This window comes from Tubulanus polymorphus, chromosome 5 (genome assembly GCF_964204645.1).
Source record: "Tubulanus polymorphus chromosome 5, tnTubPoly1.2, whole genome shotgun sequence".
Lineage (NCBI taxonomy): Eukaryota > Metazoa > Nemertea > Palaeonemertea > Tubulaniformes > Tubulanidae > Tubulanus > Tubulanus polymorphus.
This window is the reverse complement of record NC_134029.1, coordinates 9,799,566-9,814,857: the sequence shown is the minus strand read 5'-3', so window position 1 is coordinate 9,814,857 and position 15,292 is coordinate 9,799,566. Positions and strand designations below refer to the sequence as shown.

At 39.0% G+C, this 15,292-nt stretch overlaps 1 protein-coding gene across 3 annotated transcripts in view; it reads right to left on the bottom strand.

Annotated features, from left to right (window-relative positions):
- Window positions 1–2,357: 2,357 nt before the first annotated feature.
- LOC141905645 (putative carbonic anhydrase-like protein 2) overlaps window positions 2,358–15,292 on the bottom strand; it is a 52,225-nt gene continuing 39,290 nt past the window's right edge. For 2 of the 3 annotated variants that reach the window (XM_074794604.1, XM_074794605.1), the window contains 5 exons: window positions 6,286–6,352; window positions 5,674–5,828; window positions 4,933–5,061; window positions 4,116–4,155; window positions 2,358–3,891 (listed from right to left, as the gene is read on the bottom strand). In XM_074794604.1, the coding sequence (XP_074650705.1) occupies window positions 3,869–3,891; window positions 4,116–4,155; window positions 4,933–5,061; window positions 5,674–5,828; window positions 6,286–6,352 (414 nt within the window). In that variant the 3' untranslated portion in view covers window positions 2,358–3,868. The remainder of the gene's footprint in view (window positions 3,892–4,115; window positions 4,156–4,932; window positions 5,062–5,673; window positions 5,829–6,285; window positions 6,353–15,292) is intronic. The other variant, XR_012619271.1, reaches the window with a different exon arrangement.

Genomic DNA, 15,292 nt, shown 5'->3' with positions numbered 1-15,292 from the left:
AAATCATCCCTGATTCAAGTGTGCTAAATGGCATGTTAGTTCTCCGTCTCGATATTTTTCATAGATGGATTCATTTGAAAACAAATAAAAAGAGACAAGGGATATGCAGTAGAAAGTGAAATTTAAGTACACACAAGAATATCTTATCGTATAACAAGAATTCCACAATGAAAACGAAAAACAAGTCCGAAAATGTTTCATAATAGAGCTAGTAGTTTATTCGACATTTCTACTATTCTAAACGTCATCGTCATTCCTTTGTCTTTCGTCGTCATTGTGGCATTCTCGTTACATTGTCGACACAACACGGATATAGTGTTTTATCAATGGTGAATGTAGATTATTAATGCAAGTTCTTCGGCTATATCAATTAGAATATATGACTATCAAAATTATTCGGGGATATTCTTTTCATGTGAAGAACCCAGAAACAGGTTATGTACAAGTTTTTGTTTAATAGAGCCACTAACTCTACGCGTCGACCGACGTCCATCATCCGTGGTGCATGTATAATCAGGTTGTATTCGCCTGAATTCTTACGAATAATAACATGCATAGCTATTTTGTCGCCATAATGTATCGATAAGTTCCATGCGCTCGACAAGAAAGCTTCCCGGATTTATCCGAGCAGAAGCGAAGCCACGCAAACTCACAATTGACTTGCCAGTAACGAGCCATTCTGAATAAACGTCTCTTCCTTTTCCATCAGAAGATTCCATCCGTATCAAGATCCATCGTATCTGTGGCTGTGATACGTAGACGTCGTTATCTGACCATGACTCGGCGTCCCCCGGGCCGTGCCTAATTATATCTTTATGTTTGAACCGACACGCTTCTCGAACCACGAGACTCGTGCTTCGACAAACACTTCGCGAAAACAAAGACATCTGAGCCCGGTGATGGCAATAGATATGTTTTGACATCCAGGCTTGGAGCATAAGAATTGCGACTCCAATGTCCCAGGGCTGATCAAGTGCGTGGAGCAGGCATGTGAGTTAATTGTCAAGTTGAACCTCGTCATTACGATTCTGTTAAAGACGAAACCCGTTTATTACGATGATTTCCAGCATGAATATATTTATGTCAATTAGGATTTGGATAACAGAAACCCGTTTCATACGAAAATTTCACTTTACCCACAAGATTCGTATTAACGAGATTCAACTGAATATGTCTATGAAAGGGAAGGCCGCCTATAGTAGATAAACTGCAACTTCACGAATGGTAAAACACTATATCCGTGTTGAAGCGATGTAGAGAGAATCCCACAATAATAACGAAAAAACAGTCCGAAAATGTTACTGAAGCTACTAGTTTATTCAACGTTTCGACCAGTCATCTTCAGGAATAAAACCTGCAACTGTCACGATGGTTCGAATAATCTCCAAAAACCAAAAAAGAACAAACGAAAAATTTCGTTCCGAATTAACAACAAAAACGAAATCCATCGACACGATATAGATTACAAATATATCGATTTAAAGAGGTTCAACGTCACAAAACGGGATAAGACACAATTCTCGGTTCTTCACGTCGAATTATTCGTATCGCACATCCATCGAATAATCCGAATTGAACTTCGCCTAGACTTCCGGCTGACGACGTGATAAATTTCCGACATATTCACGTAGCTAGAGCGGATAATTTCGTACGGATCTCTAACTGGAATGCGATAACAATGTCGCTGGTCCTAGTAAAAACGTTCTAAAACACGAAAGAAACCTACACAATATCAGCTTGGCAGACAAGAGAAGAATGTGAATATATAATAAATATCGCGAATTAAACCTTTTTCCTGGGATATTTTATGTACTGAGTAAAGTTCTAATCAAAAGATTGAGAACTAGAATTATTTCTGATACAAAATAGAGCGAGTTGGTTAAAACTTTCCCCGGGGACAGCAAGCACTACACAAACAGTGTTCTCTTCAACGGGCTGATATAAATGTGTCTGCTCTTACAAACTAGAGGCAGGTTATATAAACCCATGAAAATGATAATAAGCCAGAGCGAATAACCAAACACAACCTGGCCAAGGCTTGCCCAGGCGTCAAACCGTATAATTCTATAATACACAATCGCACTATTCCGATCGTGACGGCGACAGTTCTAAGAAATCAGCTACTCCTATCGTTGAATTTCTTCATTTCAGCAAAACTGGGCACTCCTTGATGCGAGGAAACGTTGGTTATCAAAGGTATAATTTTGAACTTAATCAGTTCAGGAACCTTTCAGAAATGACCGCCGTTCAGAAATGAAAATGATATGACAATTTTTACCCAAACAATCAATGAAAGCACCGAGTTGATATAAGTAGAAAAAAACATACTTTATTTTAACAAGCTATTGTATACCTCCAATTGATATCGTCACCACAGTAATCAAGCAAACAATAAATCAATTATCAATCTCAAGCTCATCACGCTAAACAAGCAAATTGTGTATAAAATGATTGCTATTTATATGATATCTATTTTATTCATATACGTACATGTATCTATATAGTTATTTATACACATGCCGCTGTGAGGTTCGCCGCGATAAACAGCGCAATGCATTTAAGTCGACATTATTATCCCAAAAGGCTATAAACTTCCGTGACAATGATTAAGAACAAACGTGCCCGGTATACTGAATATTGCTCTATCTTTAGGATCGCCATACCTTAAGCGATTTTGTACCTTTTTCCTTTGAACGATTTACACAAAGTTTGGATGATAAATAAAACCGAATTAGATTAAGACATTATTGCATTGTGATTTGATGTAATTTTGAAAAAGAAACTGGAGAGCCAAAATACTAAATATCTGAATCGGAAGCACACTGACAGCTCTAAAAAGCAGTTTAATCATGTTCATCAGTTCATCGTTTTCCCATTCCATGCGCGTGACGTATACACGCATTTTGTCCAATCAAGCACTCCCATACACCATATTAACCAGATTTTTACATCCTGTAGCTTGTTAAATGTTTATAGAGGCTGTAATGCGTTATTTTTCGATTTCTATCATGCAGTCCCCAGCAGTTCTCCTGAGATTGACTGACGCGCCAACAACTGCAACATCTAGAAATGCCTGTTTATCAAATCCATTTGTCAACATCATCTCGCAATAATCTCACAATATATCGATAGCACCGGTTTAATTAACATATTAATCCACATTTTCCAGGGGCGTAGCCTGGACGTCAACCCCAAGTTCAAACCCCAAAAAGATAAAGAATCCCGCTTTTGGGGGCTTTGAAACAATCAAGAAAGTATTCTGTGAATGGTACAAGCCGGTTTTATCCTTTAAACCCTTTCGAAACTCATCTTGTCTCTATGGCGGCTGATTTCGTATGGTGGCTGATTCGGACCACACCTTAAAAAATATTCAAGCTCCACCAATTTTGCTTTAAATTTCTCATTTTCTGTTTAACGCTACGTTAAAACAAGTTTTAACGCCCAGTAAAAAAACAAGTTTAAACAAAAGATACCAAAAACTGGTTTCAACGTGGCGTTTAAGTGTAAAATGTAGAAAGAAATTGGTGGAGACCGAGTGTCATTTTTTATATGGCCCGAATCAACCACCATACGTCTCTGTTTTTTTTTTCAAAATTGTCTACAAGGTAATCAGCGTTGTGCCTTGGAGCTCTCGTGTTCTGCTTCCACAATGATAGGTTGCAGTTCCGCTTTCTCAAAGATCCTGCCTCCCCCAAGAAATTCTTGACTACAACCCAGTTTTCTACCGTTGTTTCTACCGTCTACCGACTTGTCTTTCTTCTCGTTATGATTATACATTATCATTCACACTCATAACTTCCATAGGACCACAATACTGCATCCACCGACAAACCACATCGATTCGTATTTATGCAACTGTCCCAGATCTTCAGTTTCGTCCCGGTACATTGGCTGGAAAAAGTATAGTGCATCATATGATTATTCGCGTACATAATGAACTTTTATAGAGACACAACCTCGTGAATAATTACATGAACGCCGCTAAGTGTGTATATACAGGAGTGGCGGGGCGCGTGCAACTGACTGTACGGAAACAAATTGCTCGGCAGGTCAGTGTCGTGCAGTGTACATCACTTTATGGTTTACGGGTTAAATGAGTACAACCTCCGACTCACCTTGGTAATACGTTTCCTTTTTTACACTGCACAGTGGGCTCTGCAAAGTATAGATAGTACCAAAACTAATAAAGATGTTTCTACAAAGTAGGCTACGTGTGGTAATGGTTTATTCGTTTTTTTGATCATCCTATATATTCATTAATTTACGTAGTTACTTTTGCAACCAACGGATACTCATAGGTAACGCACTGAGAAAGAAAGTCCACAAATGAACGTTAAAAGTTACAAACAGAAAGATGGGCGAAGCATTGCTGGTGTCATAACGTCGAGAAACGTAACCTATTTCATTCAGCCTATAATGTCAATTTGGGGATTGATGAAAACATGTTTTCTGCCACGTTTCTTGTCGCCAACACGAAAAAGGCGTGGCTGTATTTAACAGCACCGCGATGGTCACGTGGTTGCTAGTGATCATCTGCACTCGAGGGGAATACGGTTAAGATCGTATTTCGTATGCCATGCAGGCGAAAGAAAAACTTCTTTTGATGACCACCGAGACCACGGCTCTTTGAGATAAACAATCTTTAACGCTTCGAGTGTCTTTCTCGTTCCTGTCTTCTGCTATACAGACGCAAAGGGAATATCTTTTCCTCATTTCATTTCAGAAAACACACGGAATGCAGTGCAGTGTATATTGAAATATCGAAATTTGAGTAAATGAGCCACTATTTAAACTTGTCTTGGAAAAAACTCTACTTTGAGACTATCATTTTAAGATTTAAGTTTTAAAATAGTTGTAACGACAACTCTTGAAATCTAACGACTTCAAATTATTTCTATTGTAAGACCCTTGTTGTGTGGTACGTATACTTACAGATTTTCCTACATTGACGTTCGTTCGAACCGAACGCCCTTCGTGACGCTGAGTAGGCCGAAAATTATTTTCCATCAAACCTCTCGGAGTATCTTCAGTACCTCGCATTAGCGATCGAAATATCGACATCTGTAACGATAAAATGACATTCACTTACACATTACGTTCATGTTAGAATGATTCTCGTGATTTGAAGTTAATCTGGTCAAGCGAAATAATGACGAAACCTCGCGTGTCCGTGGGGATTTATCTTCAAGCAGCGCAGACCTGTGACATTTGAAAGTTTTTTTACCCGCAGTTTCTTTATCATTTCGAAAAATTTCTAAGATCCAAGGGCAGGTTCCATAGTTGAGACTTAATTCCAAAAGTGGCGTTAAAGACTGAAGTTGTTAGATTGGCTATAGAACGAAGTTAGTCTTAGACTTGTCTTACGTCTAAGCCATGACTATGGAACCGGCCGCTCGGTTATCATTAGTAAAATATCCGCCGGCAAAAGGCCTTCTTGGGTTGAACACCATACATGGGGCCAGTTTCTTTAGAATACTTTTATCTTTAACCGGGTGTTAATTGACTTGATTTAAACATCGGACCTAGAAAACCACTACCTCGATCCAGTTCTACTGTTGTTTCTTTATTTGGATTGGATGTACTGATAATACTGAACTAAAATAATCTGATTCCAAGTTTGTATTCAAACTAATGAAAATTACCGATTAGATAGAACCCACCAAATAAACTTACTATTTCATCAGTAACGTAGAGAGGTTTGTTGATTATAATCCACGTCACTGTTTCCTCGCATCCCGGAGCGGTCAACGAACCGTCGTACGTCATATAGTGCGGAGTATTAGGAAGTAAATCTGGTATAGAAAATTGGCTAATAGGGACCGCCAACCCTGAAAAATTGAACATGAATGCATGAACGGCTATTATTTTCGATGAAAAAATTTCACCAAAAGTAATATGTACTAAAGTACATTAGATCTTTATATAAGCGTGATTTTAAATGAATGAACCCTGTTCTGGAAAAATATCTGGATTTTTCACCTCTTGCTTAAAATTTCTATTTAAAACTTGGGAAATCTACGCCAAGAATAAACTCAGATTTGAAATTCTATCGCGATGATTGCACCGATTCGTTACTCCGGCATAATCCAATAGTTCAAAGTAGAAATAATTGTTTACTTAATATTCGCGATGATTTTGAGAAATCTACCGAACGCCAATCAAAATAAAACGTGACTACGAGTTTATACGTGTTGATATGTATGCAGAGTCCATTATTGTATTTCCAAATCATCGACTGAATATTGAATTGGGGAAGACTACCGAGAGGCGATGTCTGACGATTACCTTGATATTTTATTTGTTTAAAAGCAGTAGCTAGGGATTCTATCTCTCTGTTGGGAACGGTGCCTATCTGCAAAATAAAACGAACAACGTAGTAAATGAAAGTGATATGTTTACCGGTTTAGAAAGAAGACACTCGAGCGTGCAGAGGCATCGACTAATACGTAAATAGATCGTCAAAGATTCGCAGGGTTATCAAAATAATCAAATCTAATTGGGACCCAGTTTTACAGTCTTCAGTTGAATTCAGTTCCTGAGTTGTAATAATTCAAAATGTACTGATTATTTATTAACTGGGAGTTTCAACTAGCAAAAACATACCAGTGGAGATGTGCCCAGATTGATAAGTAAAAGGAAGTCATCCTAATTGGTGGCTTGAATGTTCTAGATTTACAAAAGTTTGTTAATATTTGAATCATCTTCAGTTTTTCCGTACTATGTAGTTTGTACGGGCAAAAATACATAATTGATGATTTGTAGAAGCATACGACATTTCTTGTGTCGTGTAGGCATGTTATTTTGAAATATTCGCACATATTAAATTGGCATGCGTGCATTCGAAACTCGGAACACCCCGGGTGTTCCAAATTATCGTTGGGATAAGTTCCTTATCACAAAGTTAAACACAGACCTACTTATGAAGACATGAATGAATAAACTAGATAAAAGTATCTAGTTCATACGTCAATGCATAATATCCAGGAATTTTTAGAGGGTGAAGGTGAAAAAAGGCACTTTTTCTATCCAAAATGCGGGGCATTAAGAAACTACTACAATTACATAGTCATTAATACAACTTTTCCCATTTACCGTCAAGAAAATCTAAATCTTTTTCCAATCTCATTAAATCATAAAAATACTCCAAAGCATAAATCGCTGCGGTCCCAGGGCCATATTTTCGTATTTAAACAATTCTTCTTAAAATACGTACGATTTTTCAATTAAGAAAAATAGATTTACGTTCGATTTATGAATTGAGAAATGGAGAAAAACAATTCTTTTTAATGTCCCAGAACACTTCCGTATGGTAGAACGTGTGAATCAGTAGTAGGCAAAATGCACCTTAAATACAAAACAAACAATGCTACAATTTGCAGTATTAATAAAGAATACAAAAACTGGCAGTTCCCTAAATTGCTATATTGACGCTGATCTCTGATATTATCTGATTTGATTATTTCCTACAGATTTGATTATGGAACTACAAATAGTATATATGAAAGTTATCCGATAGACTGAAAAAATTAGAAATACCTAAATAAGTAGTAATGAAATTTTCTCCCATGTGTGTGGAATCTATATATCAAAATAAGACCTCCTACATACTACACGGACAAAGATATCGTTGAACGTAACCGGTAGTGAAAATTGTTCACTTCTCAAGTTTCCGATAAAGACCACTCGTCCAAAAAGGAGGATGCAGACCCCTCAGCCACCCACTGCATTCGCTACTGATTACAACATATTGCTTTTATATCGAATTCCCACGCGGTAAAAGGTGAAGGTCGTTCTTGTGTCAAATCGCGACGCTGACTAATTGCCACCATTCGAATGATAGATGAAGTCGAAGGATAATTCTTTTGAGACCAATAAATGCCTGTGTTTTACAACTGAATCAAGTGGGCTATTTGTTTAATTACTTCTCTAATTGCCTACTTTACGCCGTAAAGAAATTCGTAAGATCTAGTAAATCAAGAGTTAGTATTCCATCTATCGATGCGTAAGAATCGATAAAGTAGCGCTCAATATCAAGTGAATTGTTTTGAATACATGCTGACATACAGCATTAAGAGAGCTGCCCATCCTCCCCGGCAGGGATTCGAACACCTGATGGCATCGAGATTGCCACGGTACGAAACCCTGCCACACTAGACCGAGTGCGCAGCTTAGATGATGTCATTAGCCGCGATCACACAGAGACGATTTGGCCCGGGCCAAATTGGCACGGATCAGGCTCGGGCCAAATTTGGCCCGTGCCTAATTGGAGAGCGCGTTCACACGCAAACAATTTACTCGATACTAAACAATGCTCAAACAAAGCGAAGTGGGTCATTTCTGGTGCCAGTTGCAATTCAATCGCAATCATTTGTCTGGTGCTAGAATTTGGCTCGGGCCTGGTTCGACGTTTTTGGTCGGGCAAAATTTGGCCCGGGCCAAACAGGCTTGGGCCCATTTGGCACCCGTGTGAAGAGTTGTTCCGGGCCAAATTTGGCTTTGGCCCGGGCCAAAAATGCTCGTGTGATCGCGGCTATTATCAGCCAATCAGATATCCCGTTTTATTTTAGAGTTTTCCCATTTATAGTTCTTCCGTGAAATTTACCTCATCGATTAAACAATAAGCAATCTGATAGGTGCCGCAAGCTTTCTTGGGGCAAAGCTGCGCATGTTAGTACCTGCGCACCCGGTCTACTGTGGCAGGGGTTCGTGCCGTGGCTGAGTGTAGCGATGCCATCAGGTTCGAACCCCTGCCGTGGGAGGATGAGAACTGCCGGGACCCAACACGCGTATACTCTATATACCCTTGATGAGAATATGAATGGTTGAAAAATATGACTGTTATGATTTTATTGTGATTCTTTATCAATCAATCAATACGCGTTGTAAGGGGCTGTTTAAAAATTTCGTAACCTATTTTGTGGGAAATATTGATACACTAGCTGTAACAAATCTTGGCAGACCCTCTAAACTATTACGTAACAAATGTTACACCCCTCTCTAAATTATTTCCTAAAATCTTATAACGATACCAGTTTGAAACCTTGTGCTGTGATGATTAGTCCTTGTATAGGTCGACCTGTATGGCTCCTGTCCCATCCTCCCACGGCAGGGATTCGAACCTGATGGCATCGCATCACTCAGCCACGGCACGAACCCCTGCCACAGTAGACCGGGTGCGCTGGTTTGCCGCACGAAAACTTGCGGCACCTATCAGATTGCTCGTTGTATAATCGCTTAGGTAAATTTCACGGAAGAACTATAAATGGGAAAACACGGGCTAAAATAAAACGGGATATCTAATTGGCTGATAATGACATCATCTAAGCTGTGCGTGTAGCTGCGCACTCGGTCTAGTGTGGCAGGGTTTCGTACCGTGGCAATCTCGATGCCGGATGCCAAAGGAGGATGCTCCTGCCCAGGTTTCACTCCAAAAAGGTTCGAGATTCGTCTTCTGAGAAATCCAACATTTTGTTATGTGACGGATGTTGAGACACCCTCCCCTCATATATAACAATCTGTAACACACTCAGACACCCCCCCCCCCCCACGCGTAAGGTATGTGTTTTCCTTTAAACTTATCGATATCAGGAGTTTCAATTTAGTTTTGAGCTGAATTAGTCATTTGGGAGCAAAAGAAATATTCGCTTATAATATTAGCGAATATTTCTTTTGCTTCCAAATGACACAGCATATATTATATGCCCCTCAATGCGGTATTGTGTAAATTAAACGAACACCACCCAACACAATCAATAGATATTGAAACAATATGTAATGGTCAGATAAGTCACTGGCATTAGGTGTCATATTTTGCTCACGTATGCACGCATAAATCTCTTGAGAAAGCCGACCACATATGAAACTGATGCAACTCATAAAATAGCCACTGTATCCCATCACGTTTCTTGGCTTTCCGGCGTGGTGTCGTCTTGTATATCGGAACGTAGACTTTCCTGGTGGCGGATTTTAAGAGGATTTATAACAGAAGCAATACGCGGTCGCCGCGGATTATCCACGCCGATGTTCACCGCTGACAAAGTGAGCTCCGTTCATCCAGATATTCCCGAAGGTAAACCACCTTAAAATACCACCTACCGACACGCAGGTTAAGGGGTCTGCCCAGCCGGTATTATATCTAGCTATTCAATCAATAGCAAACGAAGGAAATAAATACTAGTTTCGGTTGATTGTGCATACTGATCGATATCAAATTCTCCGCAGACGCTGCAAAGTTGACTGACCGATTCGTATATGACGCCGACTTACAATATGTTCGAAGTGTCGCAACCGATCTGCGTAAAATATGATAATAATAATAATATAATAATAAGTTCTAATACAGCACCATTCCGAGAAAAAGAATCTTCGCTCGCTGCATTGTCTCTCAGAACGCTCTACGGAATAACAATGTTTTAACTAAGCTTTTAAAGATGAGACGATGCCATCAACTAATCTGATATCTGATGGTAACTGGTTCAGATGGTTGCACCATAAGTAGAGAAACTACGATCACCAACATTGGTCCGGGTTCTCTGGCAACTACAAAATTTGAGTCTGTAGATCTGGTAGTCCTCACACTTGACTTGACCACAACAAGTCCCTGCAAATATTTAGGTGCCACGCCATGAACACATTTTAAGACCTGTAGCAGGATATTAAAATCAATCCTTTGAGCGATTGGTAACCAATGGAGTTTCTGCAGAATCTGGGTTATGTTTTCATATTTGCTAACTCTGCAGACAACTCGAGCTGCAGAATTTTGCACACGCTGCAAAGGTGCAAGTGATTTACGACGTTAGACCAGCAAGTATTCCATTGTTAAAGTCCAAACGGGTCGTAACAAAAGCATGTGCCAATTGATACAAAACTGCTAGAATGAAAATAAAACACCAATTACATCTTCTGATGAAATCCATCGCTCGGCTCAAAATCGGTATAATGAAATTTTTAGTTGCCAAGAGCACTCGATATAGATCCGTTGGAGTTTCACAATTAATACCGAAATATAGATCGAGCAGAACACTTTCCTTGTTATGAAATGCCCTCTTTTTATCTGTACGCGATATTTTGATACACCATCTTATCATTCTCAAGAACATTATCCCGGCCTTCACATAGAACTACAACAAGGCCCCCTATGATTCTTCACTACAAATTCAATTAAAATATTGAAACGTGTTATCCCGTGTCTGCGATATCGAAAGCCTAGTTGCGGGATTGGATTCAACCACTATACGATTCCAGTAAAAAAGATTTGAAATTTTGAATCAATCTCAAGTGGCTAAGATTTATGAATCCGCAAGACAAGTGAGGACACGTTTCACGCTGCAGAGTGTCTACGGCTATTAGCGAGCACGGGAAGTGTGACATCTACCGATCCATTCCTCGCATGTCACCGCATTAAGCCGAAGTTCAATAGCGATCTACTTTAAGCATCATGTTCTGTCAAGCTATCAAAGGCTAGTAATGAATTAGTGAATCAATTTCGAAGAGTAAGACAGTAACCTAAGGAGCGAGAGACTTGGAGCTGAATTCTCTATAGCGATTTTTGCAAAAACAATGAACAAGCCGGTTGCCGATACAATGATGTCTGACCGCCTCAGATTCAAATTCTATATACGTTGATTATCGAACCATGAAAAATCTATATGTACAAATTGGAAATGGGAAGTGCAACCCTGAAATCCTGGCCGGGCCTGGACAATACGAAATATGCTCATAAAGAAAGCTGTTTTGTGTTCCCATCGAAAAAGCATCAGTTGAATAATAGTTTTTCCTATATAAGGATACTAGTAACAGTCTAAAAAATGCAGCTCGGAAATGCAAAACTTTGGAGACATTGAGCATTACATGAAATCGCTCACAAATATTATTGATCCATCTCCGGGAATACGCTGAATGGGTCGGTTCGTTTTGGATGCGAAATTCCGGAACAAAATAGTTGCAAATTAGTTTATCTCCTTAATCACTGAATTTCTCCTCTGTCGGTCATTGTGTACTAACAAACAAATCGAATTTATCATTCCGCCAAGCTCAGTAATGAGCCATTACAAACTGGCGGACGACTTCCACTATGCGTGTTTTTATCAGTGACGTCACACGCCACGAGAATTTCGTCGGCCACAATCGCCAATACCGTTCATAATAAAACGTCACAGGCGCTGAAGAAGGTGATATTTTTAAAACGGTGGTAAGACTTTCATCTGAAGTGCAATATAATCTGAGAGCTTGAAAACATGCCTAATAGATTTAACCTAGATTTGGTCATTAATTACCCAAAATGCGGTGTATAGGGAAATGAAAATAGGGTATCGGTTAGAGTGTACTATGGGTGATACGAGGCACGTAGAGATTAGTTGCTGGATCAGATTGATGCGTATAGATACTGGACGCCAGACTCAAATAGATTAAGCCTTGGCATTCTCGTAAATCCAAAGAGGATCGATGCGAAGTCGACATTTGCCCATCTAGTCACGACATCTCGCGAAAACACGATCTCTTTTTTCTGTGGCCAATAACCCCGATGTATATTTGTTCTTCAACTAAATGCTATAAGTGTATATATGTGTATATAAAATATCGGAATAGTTTTTCATCATCCCGTAATGATGTAAAGGTTTCGCATGGATTTGAAATTCGCATCTATTCAATTAGATGCAATTTGCCGGGTATTTACGCCTAATTTCTTTGATGCGTGATTTCGCCATTCTGTAAACCGTCCATGTATGAAAGCGGTCTTTTGTACGACCAGACTCGTTGACGGATGCGAACATTTTTACGGGAAGTTTAAGTACCATCTAGGGCCTTTTGCGGGCATTTGTTAAGACCGTAGATGGCTCTTTGCTGGCGAGACTAACGATGTATATGCGTGCCGCATTCAAAAGAAGTCATACACCGACGTAATTACGGCCGGAAAAGCGGGTTTTAGGTAGTCCAGAACTGGCGGATTTATGGCTACCGTGACGGTAAAATCTCTACAGTAAAAACAGATGAATATTGTGGGGTAATTCTCCACCATAAACAAACGTCATAATACAGTGTTTGCGCCGGACAAACGGGCAACCTGATCGTGCTGTTAAATACCGTGGAGCAAGACCTATCAGGCACGAATGTGTGCGTCATAAACGCAGTCAATGTTACGATAAAAAACAAATAAACTTTTTGAGTTGCTTTCTTCGGGAGCGTTTTAGCGATATAGGCCAGATAGAAAAAAAACCAGAACGATTTTCCTATGACTTTACTTTTTCCTGGATTTTTCGGTGACTACATTGTTATTAAAACGGTTTTCAGCGAATTAATCTTTTTCAAAAGGTTTTTGCAAATATTTTTTCCTGGATTTAAAGAAAAAAATAATCGTAGATGAATAGTTTTGAATTGAAAGAAATGCATCGCAAAAATTCATTTTGAAAAAATTCACAAAAGATAAGGATTTTTGTCCTCAAGATAACTTTCGTGCGCTGCCTTGGTTTTCGTATCTATAAGTCTATGAGTATACGTTCATTTTGAAAACGACTCGAGGAGAATGAACAGCCTTTTCATCGGAGAAACGCATTCAAGTCCATTTAGATTTGCTGAATGAACCATTTTGTATTTACAAAGACCGGACGCGCGTTACATATTTACGAATTTAGGATATTATTGAATGAGAAACAAACCCAAGAGTATACCGCCGAGGACGAACCACTGGGGCGTTGAAGGATTCTTATCAAAACGTAAGAAAATACGTCGTCGAAAACACTTCTGGCAAAATTGACAGCATTTGTATGTTGGTGCAAATCAGACGCAACATCCATGACATTACAGTGCGGTTTTACATGCATTTGCATAGCGGCGAGCATACTTTATTTGAATATACTTTAACTGAATAGCTGGATAACGATGTTAAAACGCAGTGAAGAGCCGAAGCCCTGTGAAACACAGTAACCCGCCCGGTAGTATAGAATTGATCTATCACATTTCTCTTTTCCGTAACCTGCAGTATAACCTTGTACCGCAATACGATTAATCCGCCAACACGTTTCGCTCTACATGCATGCGAACCTCGGAAACATCAAAATCGTACAAATAGTATCGAAACATTTTCTCTACAGACAAAAAGGTTTTGTCTGTATTCGACTATTGATCCGCGATGGAAAAATAAGCAAAAAAACATTTCGATGGCTGCGAACAAATATACACTCGTTCAAATTGATTACTCTTCTTCGTGAAATATGTTACATGCCATTTCGGGCAAAATATTCAGAAAAGGGCGACCGTTAAAAAACCCAATATCTTCATGTAGAGCAATACTAAAAGGACAAATCAAAAAAGAAAAGTACGGAAGCACTTTAAGAGTACGGGGGATGAGGCACGAGCGTCCTTCCTGAATAAATTTTCGCTGGAGGCGAGTAGGGAAATAGTGTTTTAAGTCTCAAAAGTGCTTCTGTTAAAAGTAAAATTCAAAACTTCAGTAAACTTCAGTACGCCAGAGTTAGATATTCCACAGCATATTTATTCGATTTTAAAGTTAGACACATTTTTGCAATGAAGAATGCATAAGTGTCTTTACGACAATTTATGTTTCGTGTAAATTAATCAGCCGCCTCACAAGTTTGATTCAAGCTAATTAGGAATGTTACGGGAATTCTAAAATTTGATGTTACTTTAAATAGCTGTTTAGCTGTTATCATCGTTATCATCACGTGAAGCTAAAAAGAATATCCGTGTAGGCGTCTTGTCCCCCAAACGATGATGACAGATCTCTAAAATCATCTTTTGCAAAAAAGCCATTCTGCAGAAAAGCTACATGTTCAAACAGGTTTCTCAAAAACTCTACACATTGCACTATAATGCCGTATAACTTGGGGTCCAAAATCATTAAACTAACCCGGACGCAAACCAGCAATACTACGGTTTCGCGTATTGTATTGTAGCACCAACCGATATCAGCAAAGCCAACCAGAGTTTATCATTTTACCACAATCAAATATAGATTTTTGAGCTTTAAATTAACAATCGAAGACAATAACATTTTCGCATTGCATCTTCCATTTTTTTGTAAATAAATTAATGTTCACTCGAAATCTATACTAGTAACATAGCTCTTGGCTTCCAGAAAGTAAAAATGGACGATTTGATCTTCAAATCTTATCAGTTATTTCTTAATTTCAATGTATTCAATTAGGCAGCCTACAAAAATCAACCAATTTCGTATTTCGATTTTAGAATTAAGATCTGTAAATTCGATCGATCATTCGATCGACGTTATCTGTGCTTCGATTTCCCACACCCGATCAAATTAAATCTACCAAAC